The sequence below is a fragment of the Priapulus caudatus genome, unplaced genomic scaffold (assembly GCF_000485595.1).
Source record: "Priapulus caudatus unplaced genomic scaffold, Priapulus_caudatus-5.0.1 Scaffold1170, whole genome shotgun sequence".
NCBI lineage: Eukaryota > Metazoa > Priapulida > Priapulimorpha > Priapulimorphida > Priapulidae > Priapulus > Priapulus caudatus.
Genome location: NW_014578231.1, coordinates 55,001 through 76,731, shown reverse-complemented (window position 1 = coordinate 76,731; position 21,731 = coordinate 55,001). Strand labels below are relative to the sequence as shown.

The 21,731-nt window shown below is 42.4% G+C and overlaps 4 protein-coding genes across 10 annotated transcripts in view; 1 reads left to right on the top strand and 3 right to left on the bottom strand.

Annotated features, from left to right (window-relative positions):
* Positions 1-1,217: 1,217 nt before the first annotated feature.
* On the bottom strand, positions 1,218-3,496 carry LOC106815649 (monocarboxylate transporter 13-like). Its single transcript, XM_014820142.1, has 4 exons — positions 3,286-3,496; positions 2,770-2,913; positions 1,275-1,847; positions 1,218-1,237 (listed from the first exon to the last, which is right to left on the bottom strand). The coding sequence occupies exons 1-4, from the start codon at positions 3,494-3,496 to the stop codon at positions 1,218-1,220; spliced, it is 948 nt and encodes a 315-aa protein (XP_014675628.1).
* Positions 3,497-4,911: 1,415 nt separating this feature from the next.
* LOC106815655 (WSC domain-containing protein 1-like) lies at positions 4,912-8,500 on the bottom strand. 3 transcript variants are annotated; one of them, XM_014820152.1, is made up of 5 exons: positions 8,322-8,412; positions 7,899-8,085; positions 7,221-7,385; positions 6,675-6,878; positions 4,912-5,841 (listed from the first exon to the last, which is right to left on the bottom strand). In XM_014820152.1, the coding sequence occupies exons 2-5, from the start codon at positions 8,083-8,085 to the stop codon at positions 5,432-5,434; spliced, it is 966 nt and encodes a 321-aa protein (XP_014675638.1). In that variant the 5' UTR covers positions 8,322-8,412; the 3' UTR covers positions 4,912-5,431. The 3 variants fall into 3 exon arrangements, with proteins under 3 accessions (XP_014675638.1, XP_014675639.1, XP_014675637.1); XM_014820153.1 differs by lacking the exon at positions 7,899-8,085 and having other exon boundaries at positions 8,322-8,500; XM_014820151.1 differs by having other exon boundaries at positions 7,899-8,408.
* Positions 8,501-11,408: 2,908 nt separating this feature from the next.
* LOC106815658 (adenosine monophosphate-protein transferase FICD-like) lies at positions 11,409-14,800 on the bottom strand. The gene is made up of 2 exons (XM_014820155.1): positions 14,329-14,800; positions 11,409-13,216 (listed from the first exon to the last, which is right to left on the bottom strand). Exons 1-2 carry the CDS (start codon positions 14,624-14,626, stop codon positions 12,123-12,125), a joined length of 1,392 nt encoding a protein of 463 aa, XP_014675641.1. The 5' UTR covers positions 14,627-14,800; the 3' UTR covers positions 11,409-12,122.
* Positions 14,801-14,994: 194 nt separating this feature from the next.
* Positions 14,995-21,731, top strand: part of LOC106815652 — a gene marked incomplete at its 3' end in the record, with an annotated part of 11,626 nt that continues 4,889 nt past the window's right edge. For 3 of the 5 annotated variants that reach the window (XM_014820144.1, XM_014820148.1, XM_014820145.1), the window contains 7 exon segments: positions 15,296-15,401; positions 17,230-17,401; positions 18,049-18,157; positions 18,540-18,796; positions 19,513-19,621; positions 19,822-20,084; positions 20,624-20,732. In XM_014820144.1, coding sequence (XP_014675630.1) covers positions 15,385-15,401; positions 17,230-17,401; positions 18,049-18,157; positions 18,540-18,796; positions 19,513-19,621; positions 19,822-20,084; positions 20,624-20,732 — 1,036 coding nt within the window. 5 annotated transcript variants of the gene reach the window in all.

Sequence of the window (21,731 nt, the reverse complement as noted above, 5' to 3'; positions counted from 1 at the left end):
GTGTCGTGTGTGTGTGTGTGTGTGTGTGTGTGTGTGTGTGTGTGTGTGTGTGTGTGTGTGTGAGTGTGTTTGTATCTTAAGTATATGATCATATAGCGAACATTTAATAAGCAATCTATGTACATGCTGCGCCCTTGCGAATACAGTGGAGAACTGGGAAACAGTGGAAAACAGTCGAAAATAATGGAATACAGGGCCTTAATGAGTTCGCCACTGTATTCGTCTAGAACTGGTCTAGACTAGGCCTACTCTCTGCGGTAGACGGGCCCGTAGACGGTTTCACTACCACTACCACTAGCTAACCCCACGCCCCCATGTGGCTACGTGTCTACGTGGCTAGGCGTTCTCACTGCCACTGCTTCCCTCGGCGTACGCCTCCGTCTCTGTCTGCGGTCGATGTAGAGTGTGCCACTCAGCAACGCTGTACTTACACCAGCCATGCTTCCACATAGGATGACGATAGACTTCATGTTGCCCGTTTGGTCCAACAGAGCACCTGTACAGTAGCCATAGAAATACTATAGGTAGACTCTATGTTTCTCTATGTATCTCTATGACAGTAACATAAGCACCGAGGTCAAGCGTTATTATGGTGCTGGCGTGGTAACATCGCTATTAGGGGACATTTTCAAGTCGGGGTATTACACGGATTTATCTTTGACTAAAGAAGGCGTGAAGTTGTGCATCAAGAAAGTGTGGTGAGATTAGTGCCCAGTTTAGAGGCCTGAAGTCGTAGGCAAGATATAGTAGATGGGAATATAGAGAAGGGCATTTTAGAGTCAGCATTACACGTTTGTATGTTATATATAAACACACACACGCATATATATATATATATATATATATATATATATAGATAGATAGATAGATAGATATATGGGGTTGGATTTTATGGCACATTAAATTAAATCTTAAAATCAATCACAGTTTTATTTATAGGAAATGAAAATGCTTATGCTTGGTTTTGCCTCCCTTATTTCTAAGCCAGCCTTGAATGAGTGTTTCAATGTTGCCACATTTGTATCCGCATTTAATTCTTATATCGATATACCATCAAACCTGTATTTGCACGTTGTCAGGACTTTCCATCGACTTACCCGCAGTTATCGGCCCAGCGAAAGCTCCTAGTCCAAAGCACAGCGAGTAGATAGGCTGGACCATTGGCAGATGCTGTATGCCGAACAGGTCTACAAGAATTGTCATCTCCAGGCTTGTTCTTATGCCGGCGGTGCATCCGCTCAGCACGCAGCAAAGCGCGAAAACCCAGAGTTTGCGAGCGATCAGAAACACGAAGGCGACGATCGCCGTCGCCAGAGTGGCAAGCACGAAGACGACGTGACGCGGGAACCACGGTCTGTCGCCCGTGGCGGCGACCAGGAAGGCGCCGACGGCACCGCTCACACTAATCACACTCATCATCTGCGCAGCCCGCGTGAAGCTCAGGCCCTGCGACATGCCGTACAGCACCCAGAATGTCACCATTATAAACGCGCTGAAGCCCATTGCGACGTTGTTCAAACAGTGAACTCCGAGTTTTATCATATCGGTGATCGGCATCATTAGCGAACGATAGCCGCCGCGACGTTTGCATAGCTCCTCCTTTGCTGCTTTTGGTATTGGCCGGAAGAGGGCGCTGGCTGCCACCGTTTGTAGATACATGCCGGCTAGAATGATGAGTGCGCCATGCCAGGTGTACAGCTCAATGAGTTTGACACACAGTAGAGGGCCAACGAGGGCGCCGACGGCACCAGACGTGCTCGCAAGTCCGGTTGCCAGCGAGAGTTTCTTATTAAAATATAATCCATTAATCACCTTCGATGGGGTATTTATCATTCCTGTGCCCATTCCTGCAAATAACCAGCTTTTTATTCACCATATAGGCCCCTAGCATAGGAATATTAGTTGGATTTGTTATATACGCACTGCTGTAGCACCTTCGTCTTATTTTTATTTTTATTTTTTTATTATATATTTTTATTTTATTTATTTATTTAGGCAATTATCCATTATATACAATACATAGCATACTTTTACAATAAAATTCTGAATTCATAAAATTTGATAACTACAAAGGATATATACACAAAAAGCATGACTAGCGCACTTATTTACATTGTGGTCCTTGAGGGTATTGCTGAGTCTAATACTAGTAATAGGTGTAAGTTACTATTATAGGGGTATGCCTAGGCCTACGTTTTTCATTTTTAGTACAGATTTTTGATTGTAATAGACCTAGTATCAGCAGAGGCAGGAGGGCCTCAACGTATTTTAACATGAGTAAGAACGTGAATTTGACGATGCTGTGAGAGCTTTATGAGCTTGTGTTCATTTTCCATGATATCTGAAAATTATATATTACTAGCAGACCTATCTGAGTCTGTAGACATGTCTCTGGACAGGATGCTCTAGCCAATCAGCGATACGATGGCGCCAAAATCGCTGTTAATAAACGAATCGCCGCAAAGTCGACGTGCACGCGTGAAAAACACGTCTAAACAGTGGCGGATCCAGAGGGGGCACCGGGGGCGGTCGCCCCCTAGAATTTTCAGGGCAAGGGATTTTAGCCTACCACCCTCCCCCTCGGGCGCTTCGTGCCCTTGAGCTCGCATGATTCGCCCCACCTCTAGAATTCAATTCTGGATCCTCCACTGCTAAACTAGGTCTTGACCGTCCGAGCAATACCCTCCAAAGTGCTTATTCTAGTGGTTATCTCGCGCAAGCGGTTAGGTCAGTGCCTGACGATGATCTGTGACTTTGATTGTCACTAACCTGTCAACAAGCCATATGCGCCGATCAGAATCCTCAGTTCTGCTGCTCCGTAGCTGAGACACATTCCACCCGTAGCCAGCATCCCTCCTGTCATCACCACCAGCCGATAGCCATATTCGGCAGCCAAGCGACTGAACACTGGACCTAATCGCATAACAACCTTAGGATCGTATATGTAATCCATCCATCCATCCATCCATCCATCCATCCATCCATCCATCCATCCATCCATCCATCCATCCATCCATCCATCCATCCATCCATCCATCCATCCATCCATCCATACATCCATTCATACAAACGTACATACATCCATACATCCATTCATACAACGCTACATTCATCCACCAGTCTGTCCGTCCCTATCCGGCTAACCCCCTATCCGGCTAACCGCCAGACCGCCCGCCCGCCGCACACACTCACAAACACACACACACACACACACACACACACACACACACACACACACACGCACGCACGCACGCGCGCGCGCGTAGTGACGTACGTGTAGCTCACCTAATACCAATGAGACTCCAAATTGTAGCGATGCTATGAGCACAATCATGCTTTTCTTAGCTTCTAAAATGCTGACAATTTCCGTGAAGAGTACAGAGAAGCTCGATCCCACACTGGCCAGTATGAACGAGTTTACGCAGGCACCCACCAACACCATCCACGCCCAGCCACGATCGCTGTGCGACGGGCAATTTTTCTCTCTGCTTTCCATGTTTTCGATGGCTTCCGTATTTGTAGTGCTTTCTTTCTGGGTGTTCATGGCCAGAACTTTCTGGTGGTTCAGGGCACGACGTTTAACCGTTGAATTCCTGGCTATGCCGTCAATCGCTGTCAACCCTGACACGCCTTTATTGTCCGGGCCGGCTAGCTCGGTCTCACCAGACGAGTCTCTTCTCGAGTCTGTTTCACGAGAACTCGATATCGAATGTTCCCGTTGGCCGTATGTAGAGGAAAAAAGTAACTGGATTGACAGCGCAAAGCAACATGGAGCCAATGATGAGCACTCTGCTTTATACCAGTTCAGACCAGTCTCTAATATGATGTTCAAAATGGCCAGTGAATTCTTCACTGTAAGCCTGGGTACGATTCCTATAATGCTGTTTTTCTATGACAGCCCCGGATGGGATATAGCTAGAGATGTGATAGCCCTCTGGACAAACATTCTCGAGTGCATTGCGCGTTGTAAATCCATTACAGCCACAGATTGTGATCGGTTTCACATTATGGCCACGACGGCCACAACTTCGGCGTTTGAAAGGTTTCTTCTCTTGGCGAACTAATTCAACAAGCATTTTCCATCACGGCAACGCTAGCAGCAAACTCCCAGGTTAAAGACGCTACAGACTACCTTGCTAAAGTGCCAAGGTCACTTGTCAAGGCTGCGTCTAGATAGGTGGCGTGTAACTCGGCATTAATTTACTTCTTTTGTGCCGCTACCGTGTGTAGGAAGACGCTTTCTCCACGCTGGTGCCACATGCGCATTAGCTTACATCTTCGGATCCCTTTTTTCTGGAAGCTTTTGTGATTGCCGTACCAGCTTTACAAATTCTTGGGTTATATGTTTTTGCCTCTGTGTTATGGTTGTTTAATTGGCAATAAACTGAAATTTCCCCATTAGTAGGTAATTCTAGTTGCTAAAAGATATTTTTAATATAAACTGACTCCCTCTCTCTGCACTCGCTCTCTCTCTCTCTCTCTCTCTCTCTCTCTCACTGTCTCTTTCTTTCTTTCTTTCTTTCTTTCTTTCTCTCTCTCTCTTCTCTCTCTCTCTCTCTCTCTCTCTCTCTCTCTCTCTCTCTTGTTTCTCTATAACAGTCTAATTAGCTTAGACTTAGCTTAAGATTAGAGTTTCTTAAAGAATTTAAGCAGGAAACCTATATACGCGGTCTTCGAATCTCTATATTCGACATGTGAAATTATTTTAAGCATGTATGCGGTGAATTTTGTGACGCTTTTAATTTGCATTTTGCTTATAATCGGTTACCTAATTTTTCAAAAATTCTGAAGGTGAAACTTTAAACGTATAATCGCAAGAAAATACAATTTCCTTTAGCAAGTATATACGGCCACTTATATATATATATATATAAGACAATACAGTAAGTACATATACATATTATAAATACATATAGTAAAATCAAGTATATAAATTTTTATTTTCAAGTTAAATGTTTAATTTTTGCTGAAAAGTCAGACACAAATTCTTTCACGCGTTGCAATTGTTTGTGTTGGCTCTGCGTGACCGCGGGAGTTTGCGAACTCATTGATAAGCAGTACTTCCAAAGAACCTATAACGTACACTGTGTTTACACTGTAGGCCTACTACTGCCATCAATAGCATAACGCTTTCTTTGATACGTTTTGTTAGATACGTTTTGTTGGGAACTAGCATGTCCTGTCAGGAAAGCATTATTCTTGTCAAATATAATTAGGGGCCTACTCGTAACGTTCACCGACATGAGAGTAGGCACGTTCCCACCCACCCTCCATACGACAACAGCTAGGTTTTGAACCGATTTATTTTAGCGTGTAATGTTTATGGCAAATAGAGCATACCTTGGACATGGGCCAGTAAGTAAGCCGCCCGCCAACAACTCAGTGAACAATTGAACAGTGTTGCGTCAAGCACCAAACCCCCCTATGAATACTAGACAGTGGTTTCGTTGCCATAAACAGCATGTTCGGTCTCTTCTCTGATTACCGCCCATAAAGCTGGCACGGCTCTATGTCCGTGCTCCCTCATTGCAAACGCTACGCCACCCATCGCCTCCCTAGCGACGTCAAGCACGTCGCTATCGGCCAGCGACGCGAACGCCACCTCGCGGAGATTCTTGCTCTTCTTGCGCCGAAAACGTCCCTCGCGAAACTCGGCGACGCATCGCAGTCCGTTCGGCGCGACGTCGACGCCGAGAAAGTCGACGATGCGTCGTAGCTGCGCGCTCGTGTCGACAAGCATGTCTTCGTAGTAGACGACGAGAAGTTGTTTCGCGTGCGATAGCCAGCTGAGGTTTAGCGTTCGCCACTTGAGCACCAACCTCCTCGATGCTCGTCGCCAACCTGAGAATGGATAACATAAGCTATACCAGTGGCACCCCTTCACTCCCGCTACAGATAGCTTCCCCGTAGCTTTACCGGTGTAGTCTTTTCACTCCCACTACAGATTGCTTCCCCTTAGCTTTACATATGCGGCCCCTTCACTCCCACTACAGATAGTTTCTCCTTTAGCTTTACATGTGTAGCCCCTTCACACCCACTACAGATAGTTTCCCCTTAGCTTTACATGTGTAACCCCTTTACTCCTGCCACAGATAACTTCCACCTTAGCTTTACTGGTGTAACCCCTTCACTTCCACTAGGCCTATATATAGCTTCCCCGTAGCTTTACCGGTGTGGCCGTTCACTCCTACCACAGATAGCTTCCCCCTCGGTTTTACCGGTGTGCCCCTTCACTCCCACTACAGATAGATTTACAGGTGTGGCCCTTCACTCCCACTACAGATAGATTTACAGGTGTGGCCCTTCAACCCCACTACATATAGATTTACAGGTGTGGCCCTTCACTCCCACTACAGATAGATTTACAGGTGTGGCCCCTTCACTCCCACTACAGATAGATTTACAGGTGTAGACCCTTCACTCCCACTACATATAGCTCCCCCTTAGCTTTACAGGTGTGGACCCTTCACTACCATTACATGGGAGCTAGTAGCGGGGAGCGAAGGGGCTATACTGGGAGAGTTACATCCCCCGTGTAGCGGGGCGAAGGGGCTACACTAGTAGAGCTAGAGTAACATATATACCTGATGTTTGGATGAGAGTGTCGCGCCTGGTCAACGCCTGCCTGACAATAGATTAGCTTGCATAGTAGCGCTTTGCAACTCGATCGTTACCTTTTTCACTGAATGCCTTTTCCGGTGCGCTCCGGGTCGCGTCTAGCATCAGCTTTCGGTTGTAAGCGGACACGGCAGCATCGTATGGGTTTCTAACAAGCAGGATGACTTTCTGGTACATATGTACTGTGTTCACGCCATACCCGTGAGTCTTTTCTACTACCGTTGTTCCAGCAGTCGAATTTTCCATCTCCCCAATGAAGCCTATACGCAGAGAAAACCTTTTATTAAATATGTCTTTGGTGGCCTCGTACCGAAGTCACGTTATACTTCTACGTTCGAACTTTGTCGATATTTATCTTGTTACGGTTAAAACCAAATGAAATTGGTTATGCAAATTTGTTATGGGATTACTTGAATGTTTTGCGAAATGAATTTTTCTTGCGAATATATCTCCGAAATTACTTGACAATTTACATGCACTCACGATCTCACCTTATATACAATATATACGACGTGCGATTATTTGCATCTACTTCACCACTTTACCTGTTGCATTAATATAATTAATCTCGTATACTCTTATTAACTTAATATCATAAATACCTTTAAAATAGGAGGGCGCATCGTTATATATGCTTCCGGTGAAATATCCGGTTAGAAGCTCTATCAGATGACGTGTCCACGTGTTTCCGGAGCCAGGGAAACTTGCCAATGCGACTGGCGGGAATGTTTTGGGTGGTGCTAGGCGTACTTGGCAACGCAGGTCGTCTAGGAACATAATATTCATAAATGAACGTTTTGTGTTGAATATCCTACGTGATGTGTTTTTCTTTGCCTAATAGTTTTTCCTACAGTCACCTCTCTTCACAATTAGAGCCAACTATGAATATTTTCAGACAATACAAACAGACTTCTGCGCCTACCTGAATCTACCTACCTAACTACCTATACCTACCTATACCTACCTACTTACCTATACCTACCTACCTACCTACCTACCTACCTACCTACCTACCTACCTACTACCTACCTACCTATACCTACCTATACCTACCTACCTACCTACTTACCTATACCTACCTACCTACCTATATATACCTATACCGATACCTACCTACCTATCTACCTACTTACCTACCTACCTATATACCTATACCATCTTACCTACCTACCTACCTATACCTAGCTACCTGTACCTACCTACCTACTTATACCTACCTACCTACCGTCCTACCTACTTACCACTACCACCTGAAATATACCGTGACTATTTTTACATACCTATTTCTAATTCGCCGAGACCGATAATGAACTGGAGGGTAGGTATAGCAACCACGAACATCAATAACAACAACCCTCCCACGCGGTAACGTCTGCGGTGTATCATCAAAACACAGTCTTGCACACTCGCAGATCCTGTATCGGTTAGATAAGCGCCGGTGATCTTCGCAGCAGGTGTCGCTAACATCTGAATGAATAAGCCCAGCGAAGATTTCTAGAATGTGAAAGGCTTGGAGCGATATCTCGTACGATAAACTAAAACGTCGCGTTGGTGCATCACTCGCGAATTTACAGAGCATATACTAGCATAATTATACTAGCACCTCGGCGCTCTATTTGTACGTAACTCGATCGTAGCTAGGTCACGTATACGAGATCAACACACACTGTTCCATCGTCCACCATATACTTATACGCTCGTACACGTCACAACATGCTTGCGGCAACACTTCAGAGGTTCAGTACCCTCTGTTGACGACACGGGGAGAATTGCGGATTTTCTCGGACACAGGTGACGCCCGCACGGTGTCCCGAGACTGGTTTCCGTGGCTGGTCTATTGAGCATTCTTCCATGGCTGGTGTGCGATCAGTTACGCGTGAAGGCAAGTCGCACTTCTCGAGTAATAATGGTACTATAAACTGGTATTCTATATATATATATACGTCCCGCATGGGCAGGATGGGCAACAGTTGGCGTTCATTCATTGTTTTCGCATGAGTGAGTTGCCTTCGTGTCAGAATCGTGTGTAAATTGAACGCGCGCTTGACAGATTATAATTTATCGGCCACTGCAAACTATATACACGCGCGTTAAAATTGATTTGGGAGGAAATAGGTAATTTATGTGATGTTAATGTTTTATCATTCCGTCTCTAATTTCTAGTTCCTGGCCGCAACGCAATTTGTCCCACATGAAAGCACGCGGTGGCAGCAATGCGTCCTGGAGGTTTCTTGACTTTCTTCGGAGATATAATTGAAATTCAACATCAAAATATGGCTTTTTATTTCCTAGCATGCCGAAACCATTTCAATATGAAGTTTTCACAATTTGTGTTTTTCTATGTCAAATGTTTCACATTTGAATATTAATTTTTTTTTAATTCGCCATTATTATCTGTTCATAAATTGAAGCAAATAATTCATGCGAACCGCTTTTGTTTGTATGAAAGATTTATAGGCTATTATGCACAGACTGATAGTGATAAACAAAATTGTGAAGGTTACCACCAAAATAGTGCTCTCCTGTGCAATCTGAACATAAAAAATACAATGAAATGAAGTGAAAATATGAAGGGTAAAGGGAAAGATAAGACTGCGCGAGCAGCATGGACCCGTTGCGATCCAGATGAGACGGGATACTAGAGAAGCGTTGCCGAAAGGAGATGTTGATCCGAAGCGCTGAAGCGCAGATCTTTCGCGCAGTTCCGCGGCAAGGCGCACGCGACCGCGGGAACGTCCTACGACAGTATGCAGCGCTGGCAGCTATGGATCTGTGCGCCGAATGAATTGGCGGGCGCACGGATCCATAGCTGCCAGCGAACAGTCCGCAATTTTAGTGGGGGACACAGAGGGTAGACATTTGGGACGTGAACAGTGTTCACTTGTTATAAAAACTGTAACCGAGTAATCTGTTCGTAACCGAGCTGTGTCACGCGAAATCACAGAAAGACTGTCGAAATTATGACATTCGCGAACCTTGCCCAGTAATGGAAACGGCTGTCACAATCAGGAAACACCTACCGGCGCTCTTCGCGCCCCAACGCTGCAACGTTTTTGCAACGTTCCAATGGCGAGGCTCGTACGGGAGTTGGAAAGCAGTGCGCCGCCTGCCCGCCGCCTATAGCATACTAAACAACGACTAAAACGCCTACAGCAATACTATGTTAAGTCTATGTTACTATGAAATAAGGCAGGCAATGCTTGCCAGTATTAGGGTATAGCGGTGGGCAACTTTTTTGATAGTTCACGCACGCAGACTTATCTATGAAATAAGGCAGGTCGCGCTGGCCTGTATTAAAGTATAGCAGTGAACACCTTTTTGATAGCCTACACACGCATACTTAGCTATGAAATAAGGCAGGCAGCGCTGGCCAGTATTGCGGTGCCCACAACCTTTACAACAGCTGGTACGATGATGAACCCTTCCCAGCATCTCACTATCTCTCATTGTCCATATTATGATGAAGCCCTCCCTAGCATCTCACCATCTCTCATTGTCCATATAATGATGATGAAGCCCTTCCCAGCATCTCACTATCTCTCGTTGTCCATATAATGATGATGAACCCTTCCCAGCATCTCATTATCTCTCGTTGTCCATATAATGATGATGAATCCCTCCCCAGCATCTCACTATCTCTCATTGTTCATATAATGATGATGAACCCTCCCCAGCATCTCACTATCTCTCATTGTTCATATAATGATGATGAATCCCTCCCCAGCATCTCACTATCTCTCATTGTCCATATAATGAACCCCTTCCCAGCATCTCACTGTCACTCATTGTTCATATAATGATGATGAAGGATATAGGATACCCTTTCAGGAAATTCCTAGTTTGGAAAAGGTAAGCAGGGGTTGCACAAACTTGAAAATGGTAGCAAAGGTTATACGCATCATTAGATAAAGTCAATATCTTCTTTCTTCAACATGTTTGTAATCTTCATTCTTGCTTAAGAAACTGAATGGATATGTTGTTAGATAAATTGACAGATACTACTCTATTATGAACATCTGAATGCCACAAATCTGAATCTCAGTAAAACATCTGAGCCAAACCCAAACTCCACGCTTCACAAATAAGTATGTGATCACAGAGTAATAATATTTGCAATACGCATATTTTTTAGGTGTATAGCAACTGAGGGCACTCATTGCAATAATTTATTACAGTAACTACTATCATTACAAATAATTTATTATACATGTATATACTATAAACTTCAGAATCAGTTAACGTCATACACAGTTCAAAATTAATTTAAGACATATCACATTTTCAAATTTTGCATAAATATATGATTATTTCAATAGCATCAGACACGCAGAAATTAGAAGGAAAAGTCCAGCTTTGGGGGTAAAACCTCTATGGAATTAGCAACCAGCAGCAGGCAAAAATTCAACCTAAAATTTTTTCCCAGTATTTAATTTTTTTCATAAAATCTAAATTACTGTGTATTGCACCGTGTGACAGTGAGAGAGCATGAGCATGACAGCAAGATGACTGATCGCAACATTTTCACACGGTTTCAATTATAAACTAGAGCACTCGGAGAGCACAGACCTCCGCCAAGGCAGCTGAATTCTCTCAATGTGAAATTTTTTATTAATTAATTAATTTATTAAGTGGAAAAATTAATTAATTAATTAAATAATTAATTGGATCCGGATTAGTGCAAGCGTGCAAGTGGGGGAGGACTGTGGTTTCCCCTTAGCCTGTGGTTGCATGTTTGTAAGTCTACAGCCAGCGCACCTAGCGGAAGTGAACTGAAACGCGCATGTTAACAAACCCACAAACCAACACTCAAACACACGCCGGTGAAAACATAACCTCCGCCAAGCCCCTGGCGGAGGTAAATATAGATGCATAAATTTGACAACAATTAGCTACAACTGCCCCTTCACTCCCTAAGAATTTGCGATTGGTGTATTTTGTATCAGTCACTGTAACTATTATGAAGACTAGATTGTTGCCGCTGTGGCATACAACAGTGCCACAACTTCAAGAGTTGTATACAACTAGAAAATAACAACCAACTATACACTGTTACACAGTAACAGCAAATATTACAAGCCTACACGTGAAGGCCAGTTGAATTTATGAAGTACAGAGAGTAACTAATAATTCGGGGCTAACGTTTTCTGAGTAAAGTAAACGCTTGTAAATGCTTGTACCACACAGAGTATGCAACAGCTATGCATCAGGACAATGTACTGGGCCTGCAGTCTGTTTGTACCTAATTTCCCCACACAGTGATAGAAGCTGGTGATCAAGGACCCAGTACAATTTACCTGATTACCGCAACGACATAACAGCGTATAGAGAGAAATTAATAACTCTGCACACGTATGATTGTGTTTTCTCAACAAAGTAAACTCTTGTAAATGTAGGACTACCAACCGTACAGACTATGCAACAGCTCTTCATAATAAAAAAATATATTAGCGTATCCAATTTTGAAGATCAATCGAATTAACTAATAAGCTAATGTAGCGAACTGGCTAATCCTCTCGGTCAACCTCCCCGCCTTCCATGATTATAGTTCGGCCGTCGTCCACGCTGGCTATTTCGAGCGCAGAGACGTTGTGTTCAGTGATGGCACGGAGGAAGGTGTCGACCGTCTGCTCCGTGCAACGCGCGATGAAGCGCACAAACGGCCGCAAGTCGCCGTGGTTCGCCTTCTCCAGCGTCTCGTAGTACTCGAGTCTGTCCTCGACGCGCACGACCACCGGCGGGTAGCCCGCCTGCATCAGCACGAGATTCATGAGCAGGCGCGACGTGCGTCCATTGCCGTCGACGAACGGGTGGATGTAGACGAGCCGGTAGTGCGCGCGCGCCGCAAACTCGATCGGGTGCAAGCTCATCGCCTCCGCCGAGTTCAGCCACTCGAGGAACTCGCTCATGAGCGGCACGAGCTGGATGGGCTCCGGCGGCGCAAACCCGCCGACGTAAACCTGCGTCGCTCGCAGCTTGCCGGCCTCCGTCGGCTCGACGGCCCCGAGCACGCGCACGTGAATGTCGAGGATGTCGGCCATCGAGATGCGGCCAATGCGGTTGAGCAGCGTGTTGTTGATGAAGCTGAGCGCGGCGTCCATGCCGAGGATCTCGTTGTGCTCGAGGATGCTCTTGCCGGCGATGGCCATGCGCGTCTCGACGATGTAGCGCGTCTGCATGAGGTTCATCGTGTTGCCCTCGAGCGCCGTCGTGTGGTAGATGTGCTGGAAGTAGGCTTCCTTCTTCGCGCGCCGAAACGCGAGGTTCGAGTCGGGTATCTTCATGAGCAGGTCACGCTTTCGATCGATTCGACCGAAGGACTTCTGATCGAGTTCTTCGACTAGCGGCAGAACGTTTTTCCTCTTTTGCCGTGCGAGCTGGTGGTCAGGACTGACCGTCAACGCACGATTGTACATGTGCTCTGCCAGCAATACATCATTCTGATGTTCCTCTAGGAACCAGCCGTATTCGTACAGAATGTCAGCATGTAGGGGATCGAGGTTTAGTGCATGATTGAAAAGCTTCTTCGCCTTGGCAATCTTCCCGCTCTCCTTCATTTCGAGTGCGAGATTAAACGATGCAACTGCTTCTGCCTTCAGGTCTGCAAAAGCAACAACAATGAGTCACAGTCTATAAAATTGGTCATAATCATGTTAGGTTGATGTATTTATACTTAGTAGTTACTTAGCTGTATTTTTATTTATAATTACATTGTTTGTCATAATTCCCTGGATAATTACCAAAATAAGCACATCACCAAATCATTCAAAGAAATTGGGCTCTCACTAGTAACCGATGATACTCGGTACTAAAAATGGATGATTACATGACAATAGTATATTTCAGTTAATTTAAAGGCTGTGGCTGGAGGTACGACGGCCGTATCTCCAATTTACGAGGCTGCGGGTATAGCAGTCCATTTGCGCATGCGTCGCCTCCACGTGACTGCAAAAACTGTCTAGGATAGATATTAACCCTAAATCTAACCCTAGCACTAAATCTAAACTGGCTCGGCTATCTTATATGTACGCGTGGCATAGCCTTTTGCTTTCAATCTTTTAGATCTGAACTGACAATCAATCCTAACCAACTGGTGTAGGCTATAGCTGGCACAATAATGTTCATTTTCATACTTAATCCGAGTGTTTTCGGCTCAAGAATAGAGAGCATGTCCAGTAATAAACATCATCCTATCCTATCAGTATCACCATCCTCGACATGCATCTCTATCCTTGAACCGTGTTTTCTAGCTTATCAACACTCTTAAATCGTGAATTAATTTCCAATGGCATTATTTTGTGGGAAAGTGACGCATGCGCAAATTGACTGCCGTACCTGCAGCCTCGTAAATTGGAGATACGGCTGCCGTACCTCCAGCCACTCCGTTATTTAAAAGTTATGACAAAATGCTGGAATATGCAGATATAGCTAAGCTAGGACACTAGGCCTATGTTGTAACTTGTACACTTTTATAGCCTCAACTAGTTAAAACTATTTCTCTATGCAATGTTACGGGTTCAAGGATAGAGATGATGTCCAGTACGGTGATTGGATAGGATGATGTTAGTTGATAAGATAGGACTGGACATCTTATCTATCCCTGAAAAAGGATAGAGATGATGTCCAGTACGGTGATTGGATAGGATGATGTTAGTTGATAAGATAGGACTGGACATCTTCTCTATCCCTGAGCCATGTTACGTAATACTTCACCAGCATTTGCCGAGTTCAATTTCGGTACAAAATGACCAGTGTTCCTGATCAATGCAGTTTCATGAATTCCTGGAGAATCGCTGGGAAAGAAGTTATCCCAGTTATCATACACGGGCCTCCATTGAAATATCCCAAGTCTGGCGACGACATTTGCAGTAGTAGAAAGCAAGGGATTTCCACTAACATATTGCGACTTTCTGATCCGGTTGCTGTCCAATAAATAGGGAAGAAGAGATACGAACGTTGCGAAACACACTCCAGCCAGAAATATCAATGTAACTGACAGTTTTTGTCGCATAGTTTATGTCGCTGTTCTCTCACTCATTGCCCTGGCAATAATGAATAAATTCGACGATAAATACACTAAAATCATATCGTATAAAGTGTCATCGACATCGAAATCAAACCGATCCAGCTAAAAACTTGTAAAACATCAACATGCAATGATGCAACGTGACAACGTAGATCCTAGTCATGCAATTAGTTATGAATTCTACCGCATGGTGGCACCACTGCTTAGCAAACTACATTTACTATGATTTAGCTTAGACTGATACATAGCCATCCAAAATTCAAAAATTTAAATTCAAATTCAAAATAGTTTTATTGCTCAAATATCTCACAAATACTTGGCAAAATAAATAAACATGCAAGTACCAGAGACAATAAAACACTAATAGAACATTAATATTAGTGTTCTATTGTCTCTGCGAGTACTGCAGCCCGCGCCACGTTGTGGTTGAATCTAGAACTACGAATAGAAATTCCATCGATCCTCTTCTTGTGAGCCATAGACGTTTAGATTTTTAGATTTAGATTTTTTTAGATTTTTAAATTTATTTACGCTATCAAAATTTACATGTATTACATAAATGTCACGATTTTGAAATAAATACAGCGAGGGAGGGTACTAGTACTAGTAGTAGTACTACTAGTACTACTAGTACTAGTACTAGTAGTATGTAGTATAGTCACGACATTAGTCTATAGACTATAGTCTATAGATTCTTCGAGTCAGCCACTCCGCAAGGCCAAGGGTCTTCAGAAAGTTAAAATATGTCTGTCGATATCGTGTGAGTAGTACTATTACTACTAGTAGTAATTATTTTTCAAAGAGTAGAGTTAGATATCAAAGTTTAATAACGAATTGTCTGGTATTTGCTTGACTTGAGTCTGAGATCATGTTATTGTTAGTTGCTCATACTCATAGTCATACTCATAGTCATGACGTTACGCCTACTATTGCTGAGAGGGTCTATGTCCCCCGGGGTAGTGCCGGAACGTACCCTGGGTACGGTGGGGTATACCGGAACGTACCCTGGTACTATCTAATATGCTGAACCGTACCTCGCCTACTCCACTAACCAATCTAGGGAGTCGCCTACGCCTACTCCCTAACCCTAACCCTAATCCTAACCCTAACCATATCAAATAGTGACCAGGGTACGTACCGGCAGTACCCTGGGGGACATAGACCCTATGAGCCCTACTAGTAGTAGTACTACTACTACTAGTGGAGTAGTGCTGAGAGGGTCTATGACTATGTCCTCCAGGTTAGGCCTACTGCCGGAACTAGCTCTAGTAGGCCTGTAGTACTAGTAGTACTATAGCCCGCGTACAGTTGCCGCAGGCCGGTAGCCACCTGCGGCAATTGTACGCGAGCTATAGTACTATAGAGCTATGCCGGAACGTACCCTGGTACCATCTAATATGCCGGACCGTACTTTGCCTACTCCACTAACGAGTCTAGGGAGTCGCCTACGCCTACTCCCTAACCTTAACCCTAACCATATCAAATAGTTACCAGGGTACGCTCCGGTATACCGGACCGTACCCAGGTTACGTTCCGGCAGTACCCTGGGGGACACAGACCCTATGTCATGGCTATGAGCCTTACTAGTACTACTGCTGAAGGGGTCGTTGTTGTATAGGGTACCCTAACCCGAACCCTAACCCTAACCCTAACCCTAACCATATCAGATAGTTACCTTGGGTACATATATATATAATGATATATATAGTACCCTATACGACAACGACCCTTCGTGCCCTACTACTAGGCCTACCGTACTACGGCTCCTAGTAGTCTAATATGTATTAACTATTATGATATTCGTTTCATATTTACTTGTATAGTTGTATAAACGTACGTATATTTACGTTTATAAAGATCTACTCACTACTATTACTAAACACTTAAACTTTCATTTCTATAAACATCAGATTTGTCAATTAATGTATTTTACTAATACTCATGCAGTAATGGTACATCTAAGTGTAATTCACTAATTGTCATAAGTAAATAAAGTACCGGTAAATGGAATTCAATTGAATTGAGTAAGCATTATGTTTATGATTATGTCATGTGTGACATATATTATAGCAGTAGGCATAGCAATCAGAATCTATGATATGGTCACCATGGAAGCAAATAAATAATTATATACAATTATACATACCCTGTTTGAGGTCGCTGTAGTGTATGCAACAGATCAGCTGGTCAAATGTTTAAAAGTACTACATTATACATGAACGTGTGGTGGCAATATCTAGAGCGGCAAGTATTAATAATTGCCAGAGCAAATTATGCCTAACTAGTGAAAAAGACCTATGCCTAGCAATACAGCAAGTTGGCTGATGTCGATACAGCAAGTTGGATGATGTCGATACAGCGAGTGGTTCAAGTGCTTAGATATCCACATCCTGACCCTATAATATATACTACAAATGTAGCTCTGGCTTCTCTCTGCCACAGAACTATACATAGAAATTGTACCGAGAACTGTGCAGTACCAAAATGCCCTCTGAGATATAGCATCCAGTTTTATGATGAAGAATGAGATTTAGGAAGCAGTGAGATTGTAATAGCCTGTTTAATTTTTCGTGTACATTTTTTTAAAGTTCCACCCTGAGTAAATGGCCTAGACCTAACAAGAATCGAACAAGCAGTAGGCAAAAAGAATTTCTCGAGACTGCCTGGGAGGCTGGATTGACGAGTACAAGAGGAGTTGAGTCACGTGAACAGATTGAAAGGGTAGCAATAGCAGCAGAAATGGCGACTGCCCAAGTCAAGGTTTGCTGTTCAATATAATGTTAATTGTAATGATTATTTTAATAATTCTCATACCGTTTATGGTATATGGTATGGACTCTGAATTATGACTAGCTGCGTGCAGCAGCAAGACATTTATCCCGATTTGTGGCAGTAAACGTACTAGTATTGTATAATTGTTATAGACTGTATGGTTATTATCTAACACAAAGTCATTCCTGAATAGCATATTTAGCTGGGCCAAGTTCATGTTATGCAATGGATCCTTGTATGTCTTTATTCTTGTATGTAGCAGCACTACATCTCTAACCTTTCCACTTACATGTTGATCCACGCCAGTGCTTTCGTATGCATCAGCTGGGTTCCATATCAAACAATATTCTTTTAATACAGGTTACAGCTTTTGATAGTTATAAAATTTAGGGCAATGTACAAATCTGATTATTTCGATTTGAGTGGGTCACATGTTCTTCACATATGCGTACACATACATTATCATATGGTTATTTACATTGTCCCACACTATAATTTAATTTTAATATACATGAGCATATCTATATGAGTATGGATGTATTTATAGTAACACTTTTTAGGGGTGTATAAATCTCTGTTGATTCCTGGCAGTAACTGGATAAATTTAAGAGAATCTTGTCTCTTTTTTTGTTTAGAGCTGGATAGGAAACAAGAATAGGAGCCTTCGTCCTCCACAACCACGAAAAAGAAAAGTTACTTATACAAAAGGTCAATCAGGATACAACGTCTTTTGTAGAGAGCAAGGTAATTGAGAATGTAGAAAGAGGGGGACATAAGTTGAGCAGCTATCAGTGTGCCCAGTTTATGCAGATGCTTACCAGATCTAGCTGGGTGAAAGGGTTAATTTTAGGATATGAATAGAGGAGTCTTGGAATTTAGCCCAAATTAGTTACATAAGACACTAAAGTGAAATACTTTGGTAAATGTTCTAATTAGATGTTAAGGAGAGTTAATAAATTCTGAAGTATTTAAAATATTGAGGTCTGCCAAACCACTGCCACCCAGCATATGGATGCGGGTTTACATAACACAGCACACAACTGTGTCCATGAACTTTATAAATTCTTAATTGATTTCTTACCACAATTATTTTGTTAAAGTGATCACTTACACTTGTTTTTTTCAGGCAAAAGAGGCAGTTTTCAAGAATGGGCAAAGTTATGGCATGAGCTCACAAACGAACAGAGAAACTACTATCGAGAGAAAGCAGCTGAACCAAAATCAATTGCAAGAAAGAGGCCTAGCAAGAATCAAACAAGTAGTAGACAAAAAGAAATTCTCGAAGCTGCCTGGGAGGCTGGAATGAGAAGCACAGGTGTTGAGTCACATGAACAGATTGAGAGGGTAGCAACAGCAGCAGAAATGTCTATCGCACAAGTCAAGGTTTGCTATGTTTGTTATACTATGACTATCTATAAATTGTATCAGGAGTGCATGATTTCAAATTGCTACCATGTTGGTGTTGATGATATCACTTTGATGCCGTGTACTCTTGATTGTGTAGATTTATTCATGAGTCTAATACAGTACACAATCTATTATCCAAAATTCTAAAAACCGAAAAGCTCCGAAAACCGAATGTTTTTCTGTGGAGGTCGTCTGCACACCAAAGCTTGCGTTTGGCTGCATAATGTTCACTGCAGAAATATTATTGTGTTTGGCATTACTCATACATATTGTACTATACCGGTACTGTCGGTATAGCACTTGGCCTCTTGAAAACTTGGGTTTTAATACTGGCTAGTTGCAGGTACAGTATGTATATCTGTACTGTACTACCATTCAGAAATCTGGAAAATTCCGAATTCCGAAACGTGTCTGGTCTCAAGGGTTTCAGATAATAGATTGTGTACTATATATGTATAATATATAGGTTTTTATATGAGCAAGCATGGGGCAAACAAGTAATTTCCATTTGTAACGGTAGATGTACATTCAAAGGTTATTCATCTTGATCGCAGACCAAACCGTGCTAGTAGACTATACACTATTTCATCACCTTGATCACATAGTTTGATGACGTGAATATAGATTTGTGAAATTTTCAAAGCTTTACGAACATATGTACAGATTTGTCAAAAGCATTTGTTTTTGTTTAGAGCTGGATAGGGAACAAAAAAAGGAGTCTTCAACCTCCACGACCAAGAAAACGAAAAATTTCTTATACGAAAGGACAATCAGGTTATAACATCTTTTGTAAAGAGCAAGGTATGTGATGCATATTCACAGATTAATGATATTAGTTCTTCACATATAATATCAATATATGTTCAAACTGTAACGACAATGTGTACCAAATGCACCAATTGTAGCTGTGTATTCATATTTGCATGGAAAAGTCTGATTAATATCCTTATTTGCTCTGATAATTCATCATCTAACAATAAGGCAATCACTAATAATTTCAGGGACAAAAGGAGATTTCCAAGAGTGGGCGAAGCTATGGCATGAACTCTCAAATGAACAGAGAAACTACTACAAAGAAAAGGCAGCTGAACCGAAATCCATCTCTAGGTTAAGAACTACCCCCGTTGAGAATAAAACCAATTGTATCCAGAATGAAATTCCTGATATGAGCTGGGAGGATAGAATAAAGACTTCTAGAGTTGAAACATGTGCACAGACAGATGCTGTCACCGCACCAGCAGATATGCCAGTCACACAAGTAAAGGTTTGTTGCTATTATCAGATACTTGGAATATATATGTAAATAAGAATGGTGCAAACTAGCATGTAGAAATCAGGAGCATAGCTAATAAATTTTGCCTGTATGGGGGGGAGGGGGGCAAATTTTGGTGGTGTGTTACGGGAAGGTGAGTGCCATTGACCATGTAATGTATCTTCATTTCTCTTGGGTGGAGACAAATGCTTCCTTTTGCCCCCTCACTAGCTAGCTAAAGCCTTAGAAATAGGGAGGGTATATTATGTGTGAAGGATAGCAATAATTGTGATGTTCATGTTTGAATTAACAAGAAACTATTAATGTATATAAACAGTTAGCTATCTTTTAATGTTCCTCGTAAATTCTGAGTGATATTAAAAGCAAAATAATTTAATATTTAATGTATAAGGTATAGTCAGTGCAGTTCGAGATGTTTAATTACTTGTAATTTCCCTACTTGTGACGTTTTATTTACATGCAGTAAAATTTTCTTAAATTAAGAAATATGTTAAAGCATGTTATACTTCATCTGCTAATTTTTTTTATAGAACTGTGTAGCAAACAAGAAAGCACATCTTTTATCATCTCAGCCAAGGAAGAACAAACTTACGTATACAAAAGGACAAACTCCATACAACGTCTTCTGCAAAGAGCAAGGTTTGTGTTCACATTCAGAGCTATGATCAGTAATCTTGCATTATTTATGTATACTGATGTCTATGTACTTATGTATACATCAGTATACATACGTTCATAACTAAGTGGTAGGATGATTCACCGATATATCGATGTATCGCGATACGAACCTTGATCGCTTGTGTATCAATACGTTTGTCCATTTGCAATACACATATCGATACTCTACTAAATATAATTCTTGTAATTTAGTAGCATAGTGTCATTAAAACAAAAGAAACCACACAGTTTGCAATTCCATAGCAGTCGTTTACTAAGTGTCTACATGATTGGTGGAGACCTGCATGAGTGTTTAGTTTGCTGGGTAGTTTCTTTTGAAACTATAGCGATATGCGCCTCTTGTTGGCAAAATCATCAGCATGTTGATGGTGGCCAATACAGAGTAGTAGAAGTAGAATCATGTATCATATTGTAAAGGCTGTGTCGTGAGCTACTGTTGTCGTCCCACCCCTAGTTCATACAAATATATGCAACAGGTTGTTGTATAGATACTTCAATGTTACGAGTAAATTTAGTATATGAAATTAGTTTAATGGAAAGTTTCCATGTCTCAAAGCACATCTACTGTGCCAAATAGTGTAAACATTTAATATTTAAAGGCTCACAATGCGCATCCAAATGCTAATTTCTCCAGTACTAGACTAGCAAATACTTCGTGGCATGCATAATCACACTACCTTATGACAAAATAAACTCTAGTTCCTCCCATTTCACTGCGCGTTGTCTTATGAAAGGTATTTGAAAATACCTCCAATGTTGTTCAAATTCTCCGATGTTGTTGACAGTTTCCCCAATCCCCAAGCAACCGTACAGCGGTGCTGCGGTACAGCGGTACGGGTGTAGCAAAGATAAAAACATGTGACGTCACGTCACCACTTCGAGGCTATTGCTGCGTTCACACGAGGAGTTTAGTTGCGTTCACACGCTAAAATATACGCGGCTTGCTTAGCCACGGCTTGC